The 23205-nt window shown below is 49.0% G+C and overlaps 3 protein-coding genes across 10 annotated transcripts in view; 2 read left to right on the top strand and 1 right to left on the bottom strand.

Annotated features, from left to right (window-relative positions):
- DET1 (DET1 partner of COP1 E3 ubiquitin ligase) overlaps window positions 1-14249 on the top strand; it is a 27577-nt gene extending 13328 nt beyond the window's left edge. For 2 of the 8 annotated variants that reach the window (XM_080396206.1, XM_080396205.1), the window contains exon 5: window positions 1815-7250. In XM_080396206.1, coding sequence (XP_080252332.1) covers window positions 1815-2004 — 190 coding nt within the window. In that variant the 3' untranslated portion in view covers window positions 2005-7250. The other 6 variants (XR_013929586.1, XR_013929587.1, XR_013929584.1 and 3 more) reach the window with 6 other exon arrangements.
- On the bottom strand, window positions 14053-18601 carry MRPS11 (mitochondrial ribosomal protein S11). The gene is made up of 6 exons (XM_080396227.1): window positions 18468-18601; window positions 18137-18250; window positions 17835-17924; window positions 16931-17060; window positions 14873-14938; window positions 14053-14421 (listed from the first exon to the last, which is right to left on the bottom strand). The coding sequence occupies exons 1-6, from the start codon at window positions 18518-18520 to the stop codon at window positions 14314-14316; spliced, it is 561 nt and encodes a 186-aa protein (XP_080252353.1). The 5' UTR covers window positions 18521-18601; the 3' UTR covers window positions 14053-14313.
- On the top strand, window positions 18519-21278 carry MRPL46 (mitochondrial ribosomal protein L46; the record flags this gene model as incomplete). Its single annotated transcript, XM_080396226.1, has 4 exons — window positions 18519-18791; window positions 19248-19440; window positions 19980-20153; window positions 20837-21278. 4 exons carry the CDS (start codon window positions 18519-18521, stop codon window positions 21085-21087), a joined length of 891 nt encoding a protein of 296 aa, XP_080252352.1. The 3' UTR covers window positions 21088-21278.
- Between the last annotated feature and the right edge of the window lie 1927 nt (window positions 21279-23205).

The following is a 23205-nucleotide window of genomic DNA, read 5'->3' on the forward strand; positions in this document are numbered from 1 at the left end:
GGCTAATAAGGAGCCATTTAACCAAAAAATTGGTCTGCAGATAAATCTTCCATTTTTGTACGGTTTGAAAAGGCTGGTCTTGCTGTTTCTGTTGACATACAATTTTATATTGCAGCGCCTAATTTATCCCCAGAGTGAGAGCCCATGGAAATGGCTTCTGATTGCAGAGCACTTTTAAAAATACATTTTAAAATACCAAACTGAGCACATCTTTGAGATTACAGGGAGCTTCATCTTGAGTAGTAAATTATTGTGAATTGGAGAGAGAGAGGAGCAGACGAGGGACTGTGCTTTACTTAAAGAATGACCCTCTGCATACCCAGCCTTGTGTAGGAGGAAAAGGGCTTTTTGAAAAACCAAATACCAAGATTGTGATTCTCTTCCTGGGTTCTTGTGTGCAATTTTCAGGCAGGGCTGGCTAGCACTTTGATTCAGGGGAAGGGAGAGGAGAGTGGCCCTCCAGGAAGAACATGAGGTTCTCAATAGGCTGTGTTGTTAAAATGTGGAGTGTGTCTGCTCCTGAAACAGCATCGCCTGTGTCTGTCATCACCCGTTCTTCCAGGCTGAGAGCTGAGTGCATTGTATTGCTGGCGGGGGGAAATGTGCTTTGAGATTAAAAGCATTCTCCGAGTTAAAACCAGAGGAAAATGCAAAATACACATATGTACTAAGTAATGGTGGAAAAGGAAACAGCTGGGAGGCAAAATGGCAATTCTGTGCCCGAAACTGAAAGAGCAGAGAAAATGGTCTTCACGAACTGAGACAACCTGAGGATGAGGACTTGAGTTAGAGCCCAGCTGCTTTGTGAAGGTACCACATCCAGAAACCTCCACCATCGAAGTCTTGGGGAGGGTGGGGTCATCACAGGGTCCTCTGTTCCCACAGCAGCACAGGGCAGTGGCATTGCCTGGGCTTATGTCCTGGGCGGTGTTACCTGGGCTGTGGTACACAGGGTATGCAGAGAAGGTTCAGGAAGCAAAAGGCTTTCTAGACTTGCCTGTCTCTTCAGTGCTGTTGGCCTCATCCCCTTGGCAATGTTTGCTTTGTGCTGAAGCTGTGTTCCAGAGCTCACCTGTTTGGAGACACAAATGAGCTTGACCCACAGGCAGGTTTGTGGGTGACAGCAGAAAGACGCAAGGTTTCCCTTGAGCTCTGACCTTGCTGTAATTGTTGAACGCAATCCACCAGGTACTTCCAGCCCAGCCTGTCTTGTTAACGCTTTTTTGATGCAAATCTAAAAGGAACTGCAAAGCCTTGCTTGAGCTTTAAAGCACAACTTGGCACCCTTGAGCAGAACTGGGTTGAACTGTTCACCTTCCTTGACTGAATGGGGCTGTAGTGAGGCACAACAGCAGCAGTGTGAAGCCTACCTGGCAGCACCAGGAGTGGGAAGGAGTGGCCTTATGCTTGGAGTGACGGCCGTTGCCGAGGGAAGTGAGCTCAGTTCTGTACAGTATATCAGCCTTAGGGATCAAGGGGAGCAGCTTGCATTAAGAGAGGATGGAGAGCCAGCACAGGTGGAGTCTGGACGAAACTTATTCCCTCTTGCAAAGTCAGCTACATCCACCAAAATGACAGGCAGAGTTCTCTCGCTGATGATACTAAAATGAAGTCAAGCTTTTCTAGACAGTGGAAAACTAGCTGCCCCAGGAGGGACTTTCCTGTATGACCAAGAGCCAGACAGCCAGCTGAGGACCTCATGCCCCTGAGGGAGTACCAGGGATTGAGAAGGGCACTTGTCTCGTGTGTGTGAAGAGCCCAGATGGCAAAGTCATAGTCGGGAACAGCCATAATTGACTTTCTCTTCCTTTCAGATTTTACGCTCGTGATTCTGGCCTCCTGAAGTTTGAGATCCAGGCGGGACTCCTGGGGCGACCCATCAACCACACAGTGCGACGCCTGGTTGCGTTCACCTTCCACCCCTTTGAGCCCTTTGCCATCTCGGTGCAGCGCACTAACGCAGAGTACGTGGTTAACTTCCACATGAGGCACAGCTGCACGTAGTACGACGCATAGCTGGAGCGGCTGCTCTCCTTGGGTCTGGGCCTCTGCCACAGACACACCAAAGCCAAACACTCACGCCTTCTAGGAAACCAAACCATCAGTCATGTCAAGAAACCTGACCTGGGAGCTCCTACCAGTTGGCATCTCACACGGCCCCCAGCTGTGGAAAGCCGAACCGCTCAAGTTAGGCATGTGAATATTTCTTCTGACCCTGTGTCTACTGCAGAGGTCCTGCTGCATTAAGCGCTGCTGCTGTTCCCTGTTCCAGTTGATGAACAAAGTGTAGCTGAGGTTCCTTTCCTGGTTTCCCAGAGACATGTCTGTTTTCTCTCCTGTTGTAGGTCTTAGGATGGCAAAGATGGAGCATTGCAACACATTGTGGAGTGTTCCCTTCTGCACTGGTGCTCTCCTACCTTGTTGAGACAAACAGCCTGTCATAGAGGGAATGTATAGTAGCCGAGGGGAGGGCTTAGAAATACAGCTACCTGTGTTTGTATCTTCGGTATTACTAGGGAAATGAAATCCCATTCTCATCCATGCAATCTACTCATGTGATTTTAATATGCAAGAGGTCAGGGAAAAATGTGTGAGAAATCACTGCAATTGGGAGACGTGAGGTGTGTTCCTGACTCTTATGCAAGTCACTTAATCTTTGTGCCTTAATATCTGTAAAAGCTCCTAAGTGAAAAGTGCTGTGTTAACACCAGAGAGCCGGGGCAGCTGGTTGTGTCTTTAATGCACGAGGAGGTGGGCACAGAAGGAAGACGGATGGCTGGGAGGGGAGTGGGGAGCACACACTGGCTCCTTGCTCACATTGGAAGGAGTTTTCTGCAGCATGGGGGTGAATCCTCACGGCCTTCTGTAGGTTCTGCTGCTGAGGGGAAGGGAGACCCAGCTGCTGGCACCTTCCTGCGGGTTGGAGTACAAGCACGGAGAATTAGTAGCATTTGGGTTTGCCCAGAAAGGGGGGAGGAGGCCTGAATTTATGTGCGTTGCTGCAGATTTGCAGTTGGGAGATGAGCTGGTTGACTTAGGTTGCTTACCTATCCCTGTTTGATGTGCTGTTCTCTGTGAGAACCCGATTCGATATTCCCGGGCTTCAAAGCCCGGCTGGCTGGTGTGTCGATGCTGACTGGACCACTGCGGTGTTTATGCTGCTGACAAAATAAGCTCCTGGGTGTAATATTACCTGCCAGTGTGGGCTAGTGAGGATGCTGGCCTGCTCTTTTCTCTTGAAGATGGAGGTTTTGGTTGTAGGCCAATATTTGGGTTTTTCTGCACACAGGCTGGTTTATGACTGTGTGCTGCCGGGCAGCGCAACCATCCCAGCACTGCGAGGTGATCTGTCGGAAGCTGGAGCTTGCTGTTGTCCCATTCCTGTAGAAGACACGGAGGGGGGCATTAGAAAATTGGTGCTTATACATGGGAGACCCTCTACTTTAAAGGACCCTGTGGGTGTCTTGTTTGGACCAAAATGAGCTGTGGCTGATGTGTTGTGGCCTCATGCCTGTGAAGAAGAGTGTTGAAGTCGTGCATTCATTTTGCATGGTAATGCATAGGAAAATAACTGTGTGAGGTGTTGGTGCCTGCTTACAGCATGAATGGTGCACCTCGTAGTGGAGGGTGCTCTGAGGTCCTTGAATCAGCCTTTACTCTCTGTCTCGTGGTACTTCTCTCCTGGCCTTGCTAAGCATATTTCTAGGGTAAGACGTTGTATTTCCCCACCCTTTTTTTCCTGGTGACTGCACTGTTGGTTTCTCAGGTCTGTCAGGAGCAGTGTCAGGTCAGAAGACTGCTAATAAAGGAGATGTCAGGCTGTGTGTGCTTTAGCTCCAGGTTCCTCTCCAACTAATAACACTATTTGTCAAGGGTTTAGGTTTTTATCCTGCGATCTGTTCCTCAAACATTCAACTAGAGCTCCGAGTGGAGAATCATTTGCACATTGTAGATCACGGATTTACCTCCTTCTGCACCACTCACATTTGTTCACACTTCCAGTATGAGACTTTTTTTTTTCTTTTTTTCTTTTTTTTCTCATTCTTTTCCAAAGCTCTCAGCAGCTCCATTCAAGGCTGGGTTTACTCCTTGGCATCACAGCCTTGGGAGGTCAGTGCTTACTAAAATAGCTGTCAGATCTCCATTTAGGCTTTTTTTCATTGGCAAAAATATCAACTACTTCAGCATTTCTGCAGTTGGGGGCTTTTGCCAGATTCAGGCTGTCCTGTGTGAAGCAGAGAGCATAGCACGGATTGTTGGACTTGGGGCTGAGAGACCAGAGATCTGTTCTTCGCTCTGCTGTTGAATTGTTCTGTGACTGGGGGCAAATCTCTTCCTGTTCCAGCTGGTGTTTTCTTCTCTGTAAATGAGGCCAAAAACATATTTTCAGCTTTTGTAAAACAATTTGAGATTCATGGATAAAAAGTGCTGGATAAGTGCTAAGTATTTTCTTATTCTGTTTGCAGACAAACTGATCATTCTGGGTACTAATTGCCTTGGAGTAGCATAGCAGATCCTCTGGTCTTGGCTGCTGCATTTTGTATCTACGACAGAGTTAATTTTATTACAGAAATATATTGAAAGAAAAATCTCTCATGCTTGAAATTTTGATTCTGTTATTTAAGAAACAAAAAGTGTGTGTGTGGTGGGGAGGGTGGGAGGAAAGGGGAGATATTTTCTACCTGATATTTTTCCTAGGTTAGGATGAAGATTTGTTAGCAACACAAGATGAAAATGAATAAACAGAATTTGCTTTTAAGAGCCTGATTTATTTTCTTTGTCTTCCAAAATTCTTACTGGTGCAGATGAGAATCCCTTTGCTAAGAGTCGGCAGCGGTGTGCCTTGGACTACGTAGGCATATTGTGTGTGGGTTTACTGCCTCTTCCTGACACTTGGAGGACAAGGATGTTCTTACCTGAGACATTTCTGTAGTTACTGCAGATTTCTCAAATTCTTGTCTACATGAGCTAATGCTGGGGGAGGAATTCTTGGCCTTCAGTTACATTTTCCCCTTTGTACATTATTACTAGCCCAACTTGTATTCAGAGGCTCTTCTTTTATTCTATTTATAACATTTGTATAAACTTGTGGCCATTTTCTGCTGGTGGCCCATGATCAAGAGGCAAAAACTGAACACACCTTGCTTGGCAGAAAAGCCATTGCCTGTACACTGCTTTTAGGTTGGGCTGAGGCACTCGGATTTTTCCAGTGCATGCCGCTCCCAACCATAACGCAGCTTTGCAAAACATTGTGGCTAAGAACATGTGGACGGGACCTTCCCAAAGTCTGGGGTGTCCACTTGCAATCCACTGCTGCTCTGTCAACCTAGCAGCATCCCTGTTTGTGTTAGTTCCTCTAAGTGTCCGCATCTTGGGTGTGAAAACCACTTTCCTTTGAACACTTCCTCCGTTTTCGTGTGTGCAGTTCTCTGGTACTTTCCTTTGGAGACCTTGAGTGTATGGGAGAGCTCTTGAGCCCGTGGCTTTTCAGATAGGCACTAAGCGATGAGATGCTTGACTCGAAAACTATGTTTGGCTGGCAGCAGAATCCCATCTTTTGTTACTTCTTGTGCTGCCTTTCCTTTTTTTTTTTTATTTTTTTTAAAAAAGTACTAAAAGCAGGACACTTGTGGTATTTCTTATCTAAACCACATTAGACAGCGAGCCACAGAAATCCCATTAGATTCAAACCTGTGTATCCATTAATGGCGTATCTACTAAAGACTCCTTTCAATTATCCTTCCAGCCCTGAGTGGCTCGCCCTGATTTAGCTCCCTGATGTTCTCTGTGTACTTATAGGACCTTTCTTTTGCTCAGGTGCTTGTGTCTGTTGTGCTTCTCTTGGTCCTTTTGATCCAGCCAGAAGAATCAGATTTTTGATGCTTTAAGAAATCGCTTGCCTTGTTTATGTCCTATGTCTTGCTGCTTTCCTGCAGCATCTCTCAGGGCTGTGGTGAAGCTGGAGATGTTAAAGGCTGGATGGCGATGGGATGTGTGGCCCTCCATCAGCTTTCATCCTTGTGGGAACCTGTTATCAGATAGGTGCATGCTGCAGAGCAAATAGATGGTCCTGTGTGCAAGCAAGGGGACAAGATTTTGTGGTTTTGCTTTTGCCTCGCGTTCTGAGTTTCAGGTCATTGATGTGTCTGAGTCCTTGTGCTTCCCTGTCTTGTCATGTGGTTGTAAAAGCTTTTCTGGCCAAATACTCCTCAGGAGGAGGGAATGGTGAAAGGGCTTTTATTTTATTTTTATTTTTTCCTTGCTGCAGGGGACGTGGGCTGAGCTGTGCAAAGTCAGTCACTGTAGCAGTAACAGCCTGGCACTACCTGCCCACCAGGCTGACTGCTCATCAGGCAGCAGTATCCCCTGCTAGAGCCGTTTGCTGGCTAAGGTCTGATTTGCCTTTGTTTCTCTCAGGGAAGAGCTGTACTTACTGTGTAAGAAAATGAATTCTCAGAAAAATACTGATGTGGGAAAAACCCTGAATTGCACATTCTTTTCCTGATGTTTTGACATAAAAATACCGCACCGGTTTTAGACTAGCAGCCTGGAAACCGGTAACTCACGAGTGACTACCATGGTCCTACATGTGAGGAGAACCGAAAAGGGGCACAGTGCCCCTAGTCCCAACTGCTTAGGGCTGTGCTGCAGCACCTGGGTAACATGTTGTCCCTTGCTTGGTTAACGAGGAGTGGAGGACACTGTAAGAGCCTACAGGCTTTGCTGTGTTTCTACAGAGGTAATTTTTTATAGTGTCTCTTGTTTCTTTCCTCCTGGAAGTCAAATCCTTTTCCTAGGGTACCTTCTGGCTGGTGCAGTTTCAGTTTGCTAGTGGGGTGATTGCTGTCAGTTCTTGGTTGTGTGAGGGTGCCAAGTGCACCTGAAAATTTGAAGAAATTTTTAGAGTGTGGCAGGGAGAAGCTTGGTGGGTGCCCAGGGCCCTTGGCAGGCCAAAGGGGGGAGGACCACAGGGAGAGGTGCCCCCCAGGGGAGCTTTGCTAGAGGAGGAGCAACACATTTGGCCACTGTGAAAGAAAATCCTATAGAAACTGCAACAAGGCAGTAGAAAGTTGTGGGTAACACTACAAACCCCTCAACATTTTCTGCATTCTGCTTTGTCCAGGAATGAACTGGAGCCTTTGGAGGAGTTTATTTTCTGTGGGTGACAGAACTAGTTTGAATTCAGCCCTTTTATAGTCAGGAGCACATTACTTTCACTCTCCATGGCTGTCCTCCTATCTCTTTCTCCCCAATAGCTTTACAACATGCCAAGCATGGGCCGAAGCAGCCCTGGCTTTGCCTGGAGGACTCACTGAGCCCCTGCTCCTGGCAGTGCACCGTGACCCCTGAAAGCTGCTCTTGCACAGGTTCGTCCTCTCATCTACCAGTGTCCTTCCTCCATTCAGGTATGTTGTGACAGGCTCAGGTAAGGAGTCAGAGTGGTACAAGAGAAACTTGTGTGGCCCAGCACACTGTCTCCATCCCAGTGCCTGATGAACTGGGCAGCAGCTGCCTTGGATGGGGCTGGTGAGGATGTGCTGGCAGCGCTGACATCCACATCCGACCCTGAGCCCTGCTGGAGGACAGCCCAGCCCTGGGGCTGCTGGAGCCAGGGGATGCCTGAGACTGGCTGCGCGAGGGGGCTCGGAGGGCTGAGAGCCAGGCAGGTGGCAGAGGAGCCCTGCCAGAGCCAGCTGGACGCTGTTTGACATGATTTTTAGGGCGTTAATAAGAGCAGCGGGCAGTGTTACATCCCTCCGAGTGCCTGCTCGCTGCCGCTGAGCTGGTCATTCGATAGCTGCTTGGTGCTCCTCAAAGGCATAAAATGGAGCAACGTCGGATTAGATGTACCCACTGTCCTTGGTGAGCACCAGGGAGATATGGCCCTAGCCCTGCCGCCTCCGGCCTGCTGGCACCCAGCACTGTCACCACGGCAATGGGGAGAAACAGCCACCTGCATGGAAACGGCCTTGCTGCAGCCAGCAACCGGTTCTGGGGAGAAAACGGTTCAAATGGTGAGTTTAGAGAGGTGAGGGGTGCTGGCATTCCTGCAGCAAGCAGCAGGGAGCCCAGACCAATGCTTCTGGGCTGAACCTGCATCCTGTGGGATACTGCAGCAACAGCAGAGTCCCCGCGGGTGGGACATCCCTCCTGAAACACTGGCATCGCCCCCGTCACCAAGCCAGCGTGTGCTCTTGCGTCTTCGGCCGTGAAGGATGGTTTTCATTGCTGCTGCCCTGGTTTTTAGGGGCTGATCCTGAGGTTGGGGTAAGGTCCAGATTAGCTGTGCTGATACCTGCAGCAGTGTAGGTAGGTCACTGGCTCAGCTCTGACAGGTGAGTCCTTAATGCTGGTAAAACCCTTCTTTGTAAGGGAGAAAGGGCAGCTGGCAGCCAAACCAGGTCCCCTGTAGCCGGGCAGACGAACGTTATGTCGGCAGCGCGATTGTGCAGTGCAGCCCATCTGGCTTCAGGCAGCAAAGTCCAAGTTCGTTTCTCCTTGTCCTGCCTCTTGCCCCTTAAACACCGAGAGTGGCTCTGCCCATGCCAGCTTCTTGCCCAGAGAGGGCTCAGATTTGAAGATGCCGACCTGCTGGCTCTGATAAGGGTTGGGGAAAGCAGCTCTGCCCTGTGGTTTCTTGAGACCCAGCAGAGTTTGTCCCAGTTTTACACTGGCACCTTGGTGACAGCACTCTTGGCTGCAGGATCACTAGGAAGGGGATCTCCCCAGATGGCTGTACTGCTTCTTTTGCAGGGATTTCTATAAACAGGGCTGATTTTACGATCAGGACCGAGATGTGATCCGTTCAGAGCTTCTCCCAGCACTGGAGCAGGCTGCTTCCTGGCTGTCGGCATTACAGAGAAGCCCAGAGGGCTGGCCTGTCTACAGTCATTTGCATTCCTTGGTCAGTGTGATTACTTGGTCAGTAAATTGATAAATTACTTCTGTGGATTTGGCAGGAGCAAAATGAAAGGCAGCATCCAGCTCTTGGCAAGGGGCTGTGTGAGAGCCGTGGCTGGCAATTAGGAGAGCAGAGATGTTTGCCTGCAGGCTGGTGCATGAAGAGATAAGAGTCCTATTTCACCACCTTATCTAGGGACCTGCCAAGGGGCTGGGGGTTGAAATATGTGTCTTTCTCCTGGCTGTGGCCCCAGGTTTTGCTTGCTACCTGGAGTCCTGTGTGTGCTGGGAAGCCTGACCTGCTCCTGCACAGAGGAGCAAGCAGAGGGAGAAAGGGCCCAAAGTTGGAGTCTTAGTGATGTGGCCAGGAGGTACGGTGGACATCAATCCCAGCCACGCCCGCTTAGTTTGGCTTTGCAAAATGAATTATTAAGTGGCAAGGCACAGAGGAGGGATTTTGGAGCCAGCTGTGAAAGGGAAGAAAGGTTTTTGAGCACTGTCATTGCTGCTTGGAGAGGCTTTGGAACAGTTTCTAAATACAGCTTTGGGATGGTCTTCATGCCTTCTTTACAATGGTGAAGGGAAAGCCCCAAAGAGCTGGTCACGCTGGTGGGGAGGGCTCCCAAGCAAGGCCACTCCGTGCTTCTGATGTGGTCCGGCTGGGAGAACAACAAAGGAGACTACCTCTAGCCTGATTCTGGAGAGCCCTTCCCTACATCCTTTCCTAATCTGTGCTGACTCTGGACCACCAGCTGCGCAGTTTTAGCCTTAGGAAAGTTTTATGGGTTTTTTGATGTTGTATTTTCTCTTCCTGCATTTTCTCTGCCATGTTCTCTCTCTTTCCTGACCCACCTTTTTGTTGCCTGCATCCTTACTTAGCATTCAGCCCCTAGCACCCAGTGCTTTCTCCCTTCTGCCTACTTTCTTTGGAAAACACTCTGTGAAGCTGCTGCCGGGAGCAGCTGTCCCAAGGATGGCTGTTGGGGCTCTGTAGCTGCCGAGAGGTTTGGGTCCAGGGGCGCAGCCTCCAACTCTCAGTAGATGCGGTCGTAGGAAGAGAGTTATGAACTGCAGGGGAATGAGAGGACCCTGCCCTTCGGAGTGGCACTGGTGCAGGGGGAGCTTGGAGGGTGCAGCAGAGGAGGTGCAAGTTGTGTCAAGAAAAGGGAGTAGCATTGAGGCCTGGCTCCCCTCTGCACCTCCCCAAGGGGACCCCACAGCCCAGCTTCACCATCAGCACAGGAACTTGGAATGCTATTAGGCAGTTCATTAGTAAAATTTCTGAGCAGTTCCCGCTGCTGTTGAGTACCTATTAGAGAGAGGAGAGCATTGGAAAAGCACAAAAACGATCTGAGGGTCCTTGATCTCTTTTTGGTTTGAGAGTTCATGGGCTGAGGTTGGAGGGGCAGCTGGGAGAAGAGGGGCCAGGCAGGGACGCCAAGGCATGAAAGCAACACTGTGATTATCTGCCAAAGTCTGAGTGCAAAAACATAACCTGACTTGAACCATTACTTCTCAAAGGCTCCCGAGGGGTGCTTTAGGGTTATAAACACCTACTCACTGACCCACTTTGAGCGCATCTTGAGCCAGGTATTCCCGCACCAGAGCGAAAGCCAGCAAAACCTGGGCAGATGTTTCCAACAGCTGCAGCTGGGCTGCGGTAAACCACCCCTGCTGCTACAGTTTATTAGCACTGCAGGGTCTGTCCCCTTCTTGCTTGCTTGTGCATGCAGTCAGCTGTTAAAGGACACTGACATCACTTAATTAACGGTTTAATTGAATCTCACAAAGGGATCAAAATTGGCTGCCTGACTCGTCACTGAGATGCTCACAGAAGAAATAGTAAATCACCAATTCAGCAGATAAAGCTGCAGCTCTAGGTAGAAAGTCCTTGTTGCTGGGTATAGGGAAATAATTCCTCTTTGCAGAATAATGTACTATTAGGGAGAAGCCTGGGGCTATTTTTCTAAGTCACCAGGTGCCATCCCTGTCCAAGGGAAGGGTAACTGTGTTAGACTGACTCCCCAAGGTGGTGTGGCACTCGTTATGGGGTAAACAGACCTGAGGCAGCATCTTATCTCTAAGTCAGAAGACTGTGTTTCACCCCTTGTGTGATGGAGAAGGGTCCATGTGGTGTTTTAAAATGGAGGGCAAAACCCCGGAAAGGCCAGGGTTGAACCAGGATGAGGCTTTGCTCTCTCTGAGCTTGGTTCATGGAAGGTGGCTTCTTTGAAAGCAGGGAATGAAAAGTTAGGAGGAAGTGGACAGGAAAATGTTCCAAAGCAATGGGAAACCCAAAGGGAGAGGATGTGTACCTAAAGAGGGACTTTGTACAAGGGCATGTAGTGATAGGACAAGGAGTAATGGTTTTAAGCTGAAAGAGGGAAGATTTAGATTAGATATTGGGAAGAAATTCTTCACTGTGAGGGTGGCGAGGCGCTGGCACAGGTTGCCTACAGCAGCTGTGGATGCCCCATCCCTGGCAGTGCCCAAGGCCAGGCTGGATGGGGCTGGGAGCAACCTGGGCTGGTGGGAGGGGTCCCTGCCCGTGGCAGGGGGTTGGAACTAGATGGTCTTTAAGGTTCCTTCCAACCCAAACCATTCTGTGATTCTAGTGAGGGCCCTAATGCTGTGGCCATGCTACTGACAAATAAACGAATTGCTGCTCAGGAGTAATGTGAGCCAGTAGAAAACAGCATTCCACCCAGGTGCCAAGAAAAGCAATTAGAACTGGTAAACACCAGTGACTGACTAAAACCAGGCTCTTAATTAATAGTTTCATCTGAAGGGTGAGGAAATCATTAAGTGCTATTGGTGTCTGTTAATTCCCTGCAAGATGAACAACAATAGAGAGTTTTTAGACTTCTTTCACTGTACAGTGTGTGCAGGAAGGAGCAACTGAGCCCTTGCACAAGGTGGAAGAGCTTGCTGTGTGCAGCTGTGCTTCCTCACTTCACTAACAGCTGCCCCAGAGGACCAGGATGTGCTGCAGGATAAACAGCTCAGACCGAGCGTCATTAGGACATAACTTTAGGGGTGCTCCATCAGGGCAGGAGGAAAGGTGGGTGGAAAATAGGACTTCAGTGAAGAGCTGCACAACTGAAGCACTGTGCTGGAGAGCTCAGGGCGGGTACATGGAGCTGGGGGTTTGGAAGACAAATGCCACACCATACTGTACAGAGCCAGCTGCTGAACCACGGAGAATAGCGTCAGCCTCTTCTGTCCAGCTCAGAGAGTGCTGTATTAGATGTCGGTTGGAGGATGTAGGGGTGACTACTAGAGCTAGGCAGGGCAGACAGGGAGGTAAAACTTCCCGCTGTACAACCAGTGGCAAGGCGTTAGTGGACTTCATAAAATGTTCACAAATGCTCAGAAACCAAGTGTTAAGGAGTGGCCTTTACAAAGGGCACAGCCTTGATTCTACGTCTGGATAAGACAAAAGTTTATTCTTGTTTTCTAACTCTAGAATCACCCATCTGTTCTTCCCTAAATTTCAGAAGGATGGCAGATCTCTTTGCAATCTTATTTTTTAATTTGTTCTATCATTTTTATCTGATGTGGGCAGTTCTGCATTGATGCAATGAGCAGCTTGTGGTAGAGAATGGTAGTGTTTGGTTTTCTGCGTGTTAGACAGTACATCGCCGAGAAGCCTGCCAGCGCAGGCTGGTGCTCCTCCTTTCTCAGGGCTCGTCGCTGTGCTCGGCACAGAAATGAGTCCAGCCTTGCTGTAAGGCACCTCAGTGTTCACGCATGCCTTCCCCAGCTAGCTGCCCAGATACTTGGGAGAGTTAATCTTTGTAGTTTATAGCAGACCTGGTATCTTCTCCTTAAAAAGAGGAATATGAAGTCACTAGAAGCTCAGCTGTATTTCTGGAGCGAGGGGGAAGCTCTTCTAGTGTGTCAAACACCTATGGAAAAACCTCTCTTCCTCACTGTCAAATCTGTGACAGCTCAAGGAACTTCCCTTTAAGATAACCTACCCTCTATTCAAATTCAGACAGTTGAGTAAGGTAGGGGATTCATCTGAATCTTGTTTTCTTCTCTTCTGTCAAATGCAACTCAAGAGGCTCTTCTAAGCAGACCGATTTCTTTCAAAACCTGCTGTATGCCATTCAGCCCCGTGAAGGAGGTTCACTGCCTTGTTGCCATGGTACCCTTTCTCTAAAGAGGAACAGAATAGTTAATTATGCAATTTAAGAAACTAAGGAGGAATGACAGAAAGAGAAATAATAGAAAGGAAGATTCTGGGTTTGCAGTAGGATTGCTGGCTGCACCAAAATACACTCTGTTTACAGGTAAAATATGCTGTATACAGCCAAGGCTTCTCTGGCAGCATGGATTTCAAGGACATGCCCTTTGCTAGGCAGTGTGCCTCTGCCATCCAGGAAATCAATCCTGTAGTCAGTTGCTGCTGTTACCTTCCCTGCTTGATGCTCTGGAGAGCCTCAGACATATTTCCTTGGCAGAAATTCTCTGGATGGAGCCGGGACAGCAATAATACATCACAGACCCATGACAAGCTCATGCTGCCTGTGGACATACAGAGGTACAGTTCAAGACTTAAGTGTTTTAAATCTCCCTGGCAGCATTCCATTGTTCCTCAGGCCTACTAACCCCCTGCTTGCTTTCCCCAGGACCCCAGAAAATCCAGTTCATGGTGCACAAGGCACGACCAAAGAGATGGAAGCATCAAAACTGGCAAGATCCCAGCCCCTTTAGAAGGGCTGGCACGTTCAATTGGCCAATAGCACTGGCAGGCCAGCTACAGCTTGGGCAAAACAAAGCACTGCAACAGATCTTTGCCAGTAATGGATCCAGACTACAGTGCTCCATGCTGTGCGAACAGAGGGAGTTGCCTCTCGCGCAGCACACTGAGCTCTGCAAGCCAGGGGGAAGCGGAAGAGTTACGCCATGCCTTGTTTCCAAATGTGTGTAGCGAGAGAAAGAGGGAAGGAAGATGATGTGACCCCATGCAGTTGTTTACTACAGATGACTAGAAGGAGATCTAGACCTCAAGTTCCCCTTCCGCCTAATAAGGGCAATAATAGCGTGGACGGCTAGACAAGAGCCACATACGGTGGTAAGAGGAAGAGAGCAGCTGAGAGGCAATAATAATCCAAAATGCTTCTGGGAACACAGCAGGAACAGCTGTCAAAAGATCAACATTTTAATCAACAAACCTTGTACACAAGAGGATTCCCACTAAGGGAGTACATGTATTCTTGCTTTTACCACAGCTTCTACCACCTGGGCTTTTAAGGCCCAGGACAGCCTCTCTTTTTCAAGCTTCCCTCTGCAAGTATATCCAGGGAGGGTGGCTTTCCAGAATTTGTCACAGACAGGAGCAACATTCAACCCAGTCCCTGCTGCACACACTGATGTTGAAAGCTCTGTGTCTCCTCCACTCCCCTCTCACATTCGCCTGGCTTTCCGTGGGCGGCAGCCATTGTGTGGAACCGGGGTGTTGTCAGTGATGGAGATGACCTCCAAACCTCCCATAGTCAAACCCCTGATGGCAGCCTGGAAGAACAAGATGGCAGATGACACGCTGTTATCAACACAACAAATAGCACAGAAGGAAAAAAATCTCAGGGGAAAACAGTTTGGCTCCCCATCCAAAAACCAACTTCTTCCAACGATTCTACTTTGTAATTTTCTTAAAAATTAGTCTGTACCAGATAACCCAGTTTAAACCGATCTGTTCCAGTCCTTCTGGCAGCATTCCCATCAATTTTCCTACTTTAGTTGGAAGAAGTCATAAATACAGCTTTTATTCTGCCCCTAAAGTGATAGTACTCTAAAATTCTAATGATTCTAAAATTTCATTACTAGGCACTTGAGTGATGAATTCTTTAAATCACCTTCAGAATAATGAAGTTAATAGATGTAGTCACGTGATTAACCTGAATTTAAAAAAAAATGTGGGTGATGCTTGAGAAAGAAAAATATGAAAAGAAACTCTGACACCTACTTTGCGTCCTGGTCCAAGTCCTTTCACCATGACTCGTACGTGCAATACACCCTTCCCACGTGCTTTCTGCAGAAAGAACAACCGGTTAGTGTTCTCTTCGATATTACTGCTGCTCATACTCCTCTGGAGTCTTTCACTCCCTTTTAAGCCACTATCATAGTATTAAGTAAAAATAAAGGGTAGGTAGTGATGGATACAGAAGACAAGTATGGGGATTACTGCACAAAGACACGAGGGGAGAAGGAGGCCTGGATATAGCCATGGCAGTTTCAAGACAACTTCTGTGCTAAGCTGTCAGCTCTGCATGCAAGGCTTTAAGATCAAACTATCTGCGACCTAAAGCCACAGCAGAAAATGACATATCCATGGATACGTGACTGAACTGGCAAGGGACTAACAAGGACTAACTCAAAGCTGTTTTCCCTTCTTTAATGCAGCAACTTCTCTCCTGTGATCAGTGGACTCCTTCTAGAGGGTAAATGAGAAAAGCAGGCAAGCTTTGTATTTGCTGTGCAGGAGTCCACACCTTCAGTGCAAAAATTCTAGCGGCTTGCAAATTGAAAATGAAAAACACTTGCTGTAAAGCATAGCCGTGCTGCCACCATGTGGATGGAGCTCCTCTGGGTCTCTTGATTTCTGTGTTCTGGTGCAATTAATGTACTAACAACTTTAACAGTGACAGAATAAATCTGGCCAAGCACAGCTATGCAGCTATTACGAGGCTCCGATGAGCACAGATTAATAGTGAAGATGTTCTTCTATTCCTCTGAGTCAACCGTAATAACCTGTTGGCTGGTAGCAGCACCAAAACACCTCTGACGTGAAAGGCTGGAGCGAGTTCCACCTAATTCAGGATAAGGATTTGCAGTTTAACCTTGCCTCATTCTGCTGTAATGAGGACTGTGACGCAGCCAGCCTCATATTCTCCTGCCACCTGGACACCCGCATGTTTTTTTAGAAACAATTACAGTAAACTATGCAGCTAGAAACTACTTGTGCAAGGACATCACCTTCTCTGACAGGAACTGCTGGCAGCAGCTCAGTTCTGTAACAGAGAGCAAATATAAAACATTCAGCCAATAATTACATCTGCTTCTCAGGCCCCTACAGTGCAAAAATTGAACCACTGCTGATTCAGGGGCCACATTTCCAAAATGGCTAAGATGCTCACTTGGAAAAAAGAAGCTATGCAAGCTGGTGCTCGAAAAGGACAGGTTCCAAGTTACATTCCCCAATCACCCCCCACACAGCTAAGCTCACCCTCTGGGCATTTCCAACTGCTGTTTCAAACATGCTTTGTCTGTATGAAGATGTGCAGTTGTGCTGGTTTTGGCTGGGGTAGTTAATTTTCTTCACAGTACCTGGTATGGGATGGTTTTAGATTTGTGTTGGCAACAGTGTTGATAACACAGGGCTGTTCTAGTTACTGCTGAGCAGTGCTTGCACAGAGTCAAGGCCTTTTCTGCTCCTCACCCACCAGTGAGTAGGCTGAGGGGCACAAGGAGATGGGAGGGGACAAAGCCAGGACAGCTGACCCCAGCTGGCCAAAGGGACATCCCATGCCATACGACATCATGCACAGCACATAACGCTGGGGGACAAGGAGGGGGACACTTGGGAGTGATGGCATTTGTCTTCCAAAGTAACCATGATGCATGATGGGGCCCTGCTTTCCTGGAGATGGCTGAACACCTGCTTGCTGATGGGAAGTGATGAATGAATTCCTTGTTTTGCTTTGCTTGCATATGTGGCTTTTGCTTCACTTGTTAAACTGTCTTTATCTCAACCCACAACTTTTCTCACTGTCACTCTTTTGATTCCCACCCCCACCCTGCTGGTGGGGCGCGAATAAGCAGCTGTGTGGTGCTTAGTTGCCGGCTGGGGATAAACCACGACAGCAGCGTGTCAGATGAAGCTAAGGAAACTGTCAGCAAACAGCGGCGTGCTGCCTTGAGTGCTAAAGAACAGAATTCTGCCTGTGAGCAAGGCATGTACCCAGGTAGTGAGGGGAGGCAGTGCTCCCCTCTGCAAGGGTGAGAATCATCAGCGCAGACTCACCACTGCTGCTGCCATGGCTGCGGTCTGTGCTGCGATGGCAGTTCCCTTCTTGGCATTCTGGAAGCCTTCTGTGCCACAGGATGTACGGGCAAACGGCCTGTTGTCAAAGCTGACCACTTGGATGTGGGTGCTACAGAAAGACAAGGGCAAAAGAAAGAAGCAAGCTAGAACAAAGCTTTATTCTCCAGTATCTTCTTGCTCACCTTACTGGCATGGCTTGCCACAGGACTCCTGTCTCCAAGCCACCCTAACTCAGCACTCCCTTTTGAGGTATCCCACTTACACAAACCTGCTGCAGAGACCTCCCAGCAGTGACCTTCCAGTCACCCTACAGAATCTGAGCAAGGTGGCAAAACCTTTCTGGATAAGGTTTACTTAATCCAGGTACACCTCAGATACTGCTTAACCCTTTTAGACCCACCTCTCACTGTGAGCATTTCACCTTTTCTGTTTTTTAAAAAAATTGCACAAAGCATTTCTAGAACTTGAAAGAGCTTTTAATAAACAGTAAAATAACACACTGGGGATCACTAATGAAACACAACCATGTCTCACAGAGAATACAACAATTTTTTTCAACAGCTGTACAGCAATAGCATTAGAATGGAGGGCTAGAAGTAACCTGCCATTAGAGCTGTTGGCATCTAGTGATTCATACCAGAATGTAGGCAAGAACTGTAATAACAATCTTACTGCTGTTGAAGATGCTATAAGGACAGTTATGCTTCCTGAACAGCACTAAGGTTTGAATTCAGTATTATTATCTTCCCGGTCATGACCACCACTCCCCTGGCTTTTTTTTCCCTTCGATCCTTTTGAGCAAAGTGATGACTGGCCAAAGCCTGGGTATGTTACAAGGTTTTATTTTGCATGAGAGCAGGAACAGAACAGCTTATTTGCTTACTTGTTGTACGTAGCTTTGATGTGAGCTATTGGGATCTCTTCATAGATCTTTCCATCCCATCTCATGGAGCTCCTCTGCAGGATTAAAGGGCTGAGAAGCAAAACAAGAGATATCAAGCACTGTTTAATTTTTGCAGTTTTATTTCATACTGGGAAAGAAAAAAGGGATCGAGTCTCCAAAAAGCAGTGCTTGTGATTGACACATTTCCTGTCCATCCTCGGCTGAAAAACTACTGAAGGCGACAAAACCTGCCAGCGAGAGAAAACCAGCAGGGCCCTCCGGGCTCGGCCTGGCCGTCTCACCTCGGGTCGGTCGCGCTCTGTTTCTCCGCCCCCTTCGCGGCCGCCGCCTCCGCAAGGTCCTGCAGGTGCTGGGGGCCGGTGCGCAGGCCGCGGCACAGCGTGGCAGTACGGCCCCTGCGGGAAAGAAACGGTATCCGAGCATGAGGGCACCGGGGCCTGCCCCAGGCGCCGGCTGTGGGGGAGGACGAGCCGCGGGCTCCGGGGAGGGGAGAAAGGGGTTAGGCCCAGCGGGGCCTCCCGTGCCGGCCGCTACGGCGGAACGGGAAGGCCCCAACGGTCAGCCCCGAGCGAGGGGACCCCCGCCACACCGCGGCCCGCTCCCGCCGCTCACCCCCAGGCCGCCCCCAGCAGCCGTTGCCAGGCGACCGCCATCGCCGCGCTCATGGCGGCTCCCGTAGCCTGCCCGCCGAGGCGCCGCAAGGCACGGCGGGAGCGGGGAGCAAAGGTGGCGGCGCGCACCGCGGTGCATTGTGGGTCGCGCCGCAGCGTGATGGCGGCGCCCGCTCAGCGAGCGGCCGGTTGGGGTCGGTGGTTTTGTACCGCTGCGGCGCCGCGGCCGTGGCGCCTCTTCGGGGCGATGTGTCTGCTGCGGCTGCCCCGCATCACGCAGCCTCTCGAGAAGGAGGAGGAAGAGATGGCGGCTCTCATGGAACAGGTAGAGGGGGGGTGCTGGGGGTCTGCAGAGGGGAAAATGGCCGCCTCGGGCCTGGAGGGGAGAGCACCCCGCAGGGCTGGCAGCCGCGGCCTGCCCCTGGTGGTGCTTGAGGCTCTGGAGTGACAGGCCACGGGGTGGAAGGAGATGATGGCCCTGCACAGCCAGTCTGGGGGCACCATGGGTCATGTCGCTCCCCGCCATGAAGCGTTACTGAGTGCTCTGTATGTAATTTGCTGCCTGCACCAGGTATCATGGGTCGTGGTAGTGCTCCCGTGGTCTTCCTCGATGCTGTTGATGTCCCTGTTAGAGGCTCCTGCTGCGAGCAGGGAGGCCCTGCTCAGTCTCGGGGAAACTTGCATCATCTTGCGTTTGCAGAGGTAGAAGTAATTTAATTCTGTTTGTCAAGTCCAGCCCATAGCGCTGGTGGTTTAAGAATTCTCTGTGCTGCCCTTGTAGATAGAGCTGGAGAAAAGTCACTATTCAGATCATGAAATTCGCAAGCTGAAAGAGGAGGAACTGCTTAGGAGAAGAAAGGAAAGTACGTATGATGATGATGAAGCACCTGGCAAAACAATTATTATGGCTCAAGACTTGGAGGACAAGTGGGAACAGAAGTTACTGCAGTTTAAAGCTGCTTCACGGATAACAGGTACAGGCTGTGGTTTGTGTGTTTGTGGTGAATACCCTGATTATTGGCCAAACACAGCTGAGTGGAATTCAGTAGAGGAAAAACATTTGCTGAGTCTTTTCTTGTTTTAAAGAGTCTTCACTCTGTGGCAGCAGTACTGTTGGCACATGAGAAATTAACTGGTTGACAAGGAAATCAGTGTTCCTGTACTGCAAAGTGGTGTGTTTTCAACCTTACCAGAGTAACATGGTGAAAATGGATGTTGTTTCCAGGAAAGAGAAATGTTTGGTTGCTTTGTTCCCACGCTCCACCTAGTGCTTTTGTTGATTTTTGTCAAGGTAGAGATCCAGGCTGCTTGCTATAAATTCCTTCTGGAAACGAAACAGAGTACAGTCTAGCAGTGGTTTATAGAGTGACTGAGAGCACTGTCCAGACTTTTTTGACATTGTCTGTGTTTGTGTATTATTGCTGGAAGAGTGAGATACAGAGGGTTGATGAATCAGGGGGATTAGAGCAGTGCTGCCAGGAGGCTGTTTCCAACGTGTGTTGGTTTTTGGCAGATGCTGATAAAAACAACAATCGAAAGTCGTTGAACAGGAAGCTGGACAGTAACCTGATGCTTCTGGTGAAACAGAAAATTGGTAACCAGGAACTGTGGCTCCTGCCTCAAGTGGAATGGCAACCTGGAGAGACACTGCGAAGCACAGCTGAGCGAGCCATGGCTACATTTTTGGGTGTGTAGTTTATCCTGTGCCTGGCCCTCCCCCCTGTTTGTCCCAGGGTTTTCTTCCTGTGCCCTATCTGAGGGATACCTGCTATCTGCTGTAGTGAAATCACCTCCCATTTTCTGGGAAAAGGCATTTCATGGCAAAGGGACAGAGCTCAATGAAGTGGGCTTTCCAGCAAGAGTTGTGGTCCTGGGTGATCGGCTCTGTAACTGTGTACTGTTGCAGAGTGACTGCAGCATGCAGGAGGCTGACGGGGCTGGCAGGCTGTGAGTTGGGATCTCTGGCTGACAGCAGCTGCAGTGCTGGGTCTGGCCCTCATGGTCTGCTGCTGGAGCATTGCCAGATGCCCCATGAATCGTCTTGGCTTGCTCGAGGTGCATGGCTTCTCTTTTGTGGCAGATGGGTCATGGCAAACCAGTGTGTCCTTGCTTTTCACTGTGGGTTGGCAAAACCTGATACCCTCTGCCTTCCTCCCTCACTCTGAGAGGACTAGCTGGACTCCAGACAAGTTCTTTTTTCATGAGAAAAGGCTTACAGTTAGCAGTATTTCTGCAAAGAGGAGGGAACAGTCAGTCTGAACCAGATATATAGAGTGGTTTATGTTGCCTTTTTGTTACTACAGGAGAGCAGTTACTGTTGTTCTGTGTTCTTATGTCTTGTTTTTTCTTTTGCATTGCTGCCTCTTGCAGGAGATCACATTGAAGCCAAAGTCCTGGGGAATGCACCATATGGGATTTACAAGTATAAATTCCCCAAGGCCATCAGGACTGAGAATAATGTGGGAGCCAAAGTATTCTTCTTCAAAGCCTTCCTCCAAAGCACTGATCTGTCCCAGGCAGAGCTGGAGGGAGATTACCTGTGGGTCACAAAGGATGAGCTGGGAGATTACTTGAAGTCAGAATACCTGAAAAAAGTCAATCGATTCCTTCTGGACTTCTAAGCGATAGGCTGTGCTCCAGCAGATGGGGAAGATGTGGGATGTGACTCCAGGGAGGAGCACAGCTGCTGCATTGCATGGTCTGTGTGTATGGGATGTTGACTTGGGCTCTGGAGGATAATTTGCCTTTGCCTTATTTCCCACTTCTCTTCACCAGGCCTGCACTGAATAAATATTAAAACTTATACTTGGAAGTGAAGCTCTCCTGAGAGAGTTCTTTGCTCTTCTTGAATCCTCCTCCTCCACCTCTTCTGGAAATGCATGTTATGATCTTTTCCTCTCCCAAGTGTGTGATTCCCTGGGGCTGTGGTACCCGGGAGGCTCGCTTTCCCCACCAGACTCCTGTCATAGTCTTAAGCTCAAATGGTTTCTTCTGTGCAATGGCTAATGCTTGTCGCCGGTACCTGCTCTTTAATAAGAACAGCACTGAAGGGTTATCTGTGTGTCCAGGTGGGAACAAACCATCCTGGACACAAGGCTGGGCAACGTGGGCTTCTGGGGACATGGAAGCTGGGATATTCACAGCTTAATGTTTAATTTGTGTTGGAGCTGCCTCTGGCTTAGAGTCTGTGATACATGGTGGCTGTGGAGCAGCTCTCTCTTTAGATGGGTGCTGCTTTTCTGCCTGCACTGCCTTCCTCTTGAGCCTCAAGCTGTAGCAACAGATACTGAAGGAGGGTGACACTTGAGCAGCAGCTCTCTGTCTGGGCTGGCAGGCTAATTTTTCCTGGTGGGGGAAGGCTGCTCTAGCATTGCGGCCTCCTGAGAGCAGCCTCAAAAGTGGCTCTGGGCAGTTCTCAGCTCCTATTCCTGGTGCATTAGGTCAGCACTGCAAACCCAGCCCAGCCAGGTCTGCCGCAGGTAGCCTGGCCCTAGTAGTGCGATTTCTTTATTAGAAGATCTATCCTGGGCTTATACGGTGCTGTCTCACCTCTCTGGGGCAAATTCTATTTCTTTGGGGTTTTTTTTTCTGGTTGTAAATGTAGCTGTTTGGTAGTCGGAGTGTGGGTGCGGTGCTGGCTGGACCTTGCAGAGAATCAGCCTTCTTTAGTGGCAGGGGGAGAGGGAGGAAATAGCTGTCGTTAATCATCGGGAGAGAGTTCGGCCTCCAGAGGTGGAACTGGAGATTGCTATATGTATTTTATCAATCCTTTGGGAGCTGTTGAGCTGCAGGCCTCAAATTAAAGCTATCCTTAATCACTCCACAAGCCGTTGGGGTGGGGGGGGTAGCACAGCAGCCTTCCATTTTCTAATGCTGGGCAGTTTGGGAGCTGCAGGCTTGCCATAAATTACCAGCAAAACAAAACTTGGGTTCTTGAAGCATCCTTGCAGGTCTGGCAAGGGGGCTGTGTCTGCCGCAGGGAGCACTTGCAAAGAGGAAATAAAGGCGGAGCAGAATATATGGCTGAAAAATTGCAGATTTTTTTGGCTGCTGTCTGAGGTCAGCACTGCTGAATGGGAGACTCTTGCCTTCTCCAGGACTGAAAGCTCCTGCAGAGGGGAGAGGCGAGTCCTTCCCTCAGCTGTGCCCCACCAGCCTAGGGGGTCATGGGTGCAGTCAGCTCAGGATTAGGCTTTTCTCTGCTGCATTGTTTCAGGCTGTCCCTGGCTCTGCGGGTACAAGCTTAGGGCGCGCCCTTTGCCAAGGTCTCTGCCCAGTTTCCAGTGCTGTAGGTAGGTTTTGTGTTGCTGGAACAAAACTTTCAAAGCATACAAAATGCTGTTTAATCAGTGTTTGTTTATTCTTAAAACCAGGAGCACAAAAGAGGGAAAAGGCTTTACTGAAAGCTTGCTGATCTTCAGACCCAGGCAGTTTTTGCCATCTGGCTTACTCAAGCTCCAAGTCTTTGGGCATTCTTTGCTGAGAGAGGTGTAGCTCCCTTCAGCAGTGGAAAGATCAGAATCAAGAGCCTCCTTAATTTTTTTTTTTTCCTTGGGCTCAGGCCCTTGTTCTTAAAAGTAGCAGGTGTGTGAGAAGCTTGATCTTTTCTGGAAGCTGAAATCGTTGCTTTCTGATCACCTAAAACAAATTGCTGCTCACAGCCTACATAGGAACAGCACTTTTCTTGTTTTCTGTTACTTTTCCTGCAGCTGATTTTATTTAAAAACTCTCAGCCAGCT

Source organism: Falco punctatus, assembly GCF_963210335.1.
Source record: "Falco punctatus genome assembly, chromosome: 7".
Lineage (NCBI taxonomy): Eukaryota > Metazoa > Chordata > Aves > Falconiformes > Falconidae > Falco > Falco punctatus.

Excerpts from the sequence above, each read along its gene's own strand:
- MRPS11 (XM_080396227.1), bottom strand. The coding sequence starts at position 18,520 with ATGAGCGCGGCGATGGCGGTCGCCTGGCAACGGCTGCTGGGGGCGGCC. Across the intron at positions 17,925-18,136 it reads CAGAGCGCGACCGACCCGAG|CCCTTTAATCCTGCAGAGGA; the intron begins GTGAGACGGCCA and ends TTTGCTTCTCAG. Across the intron at positions 17,061-17,834 it reads ATCAAAGCTACGTACAACAA|CACCCACATCCAAGTGGTCA; the intron begins GTAAGCAAATAA and ends GTCTTTCTGTAG.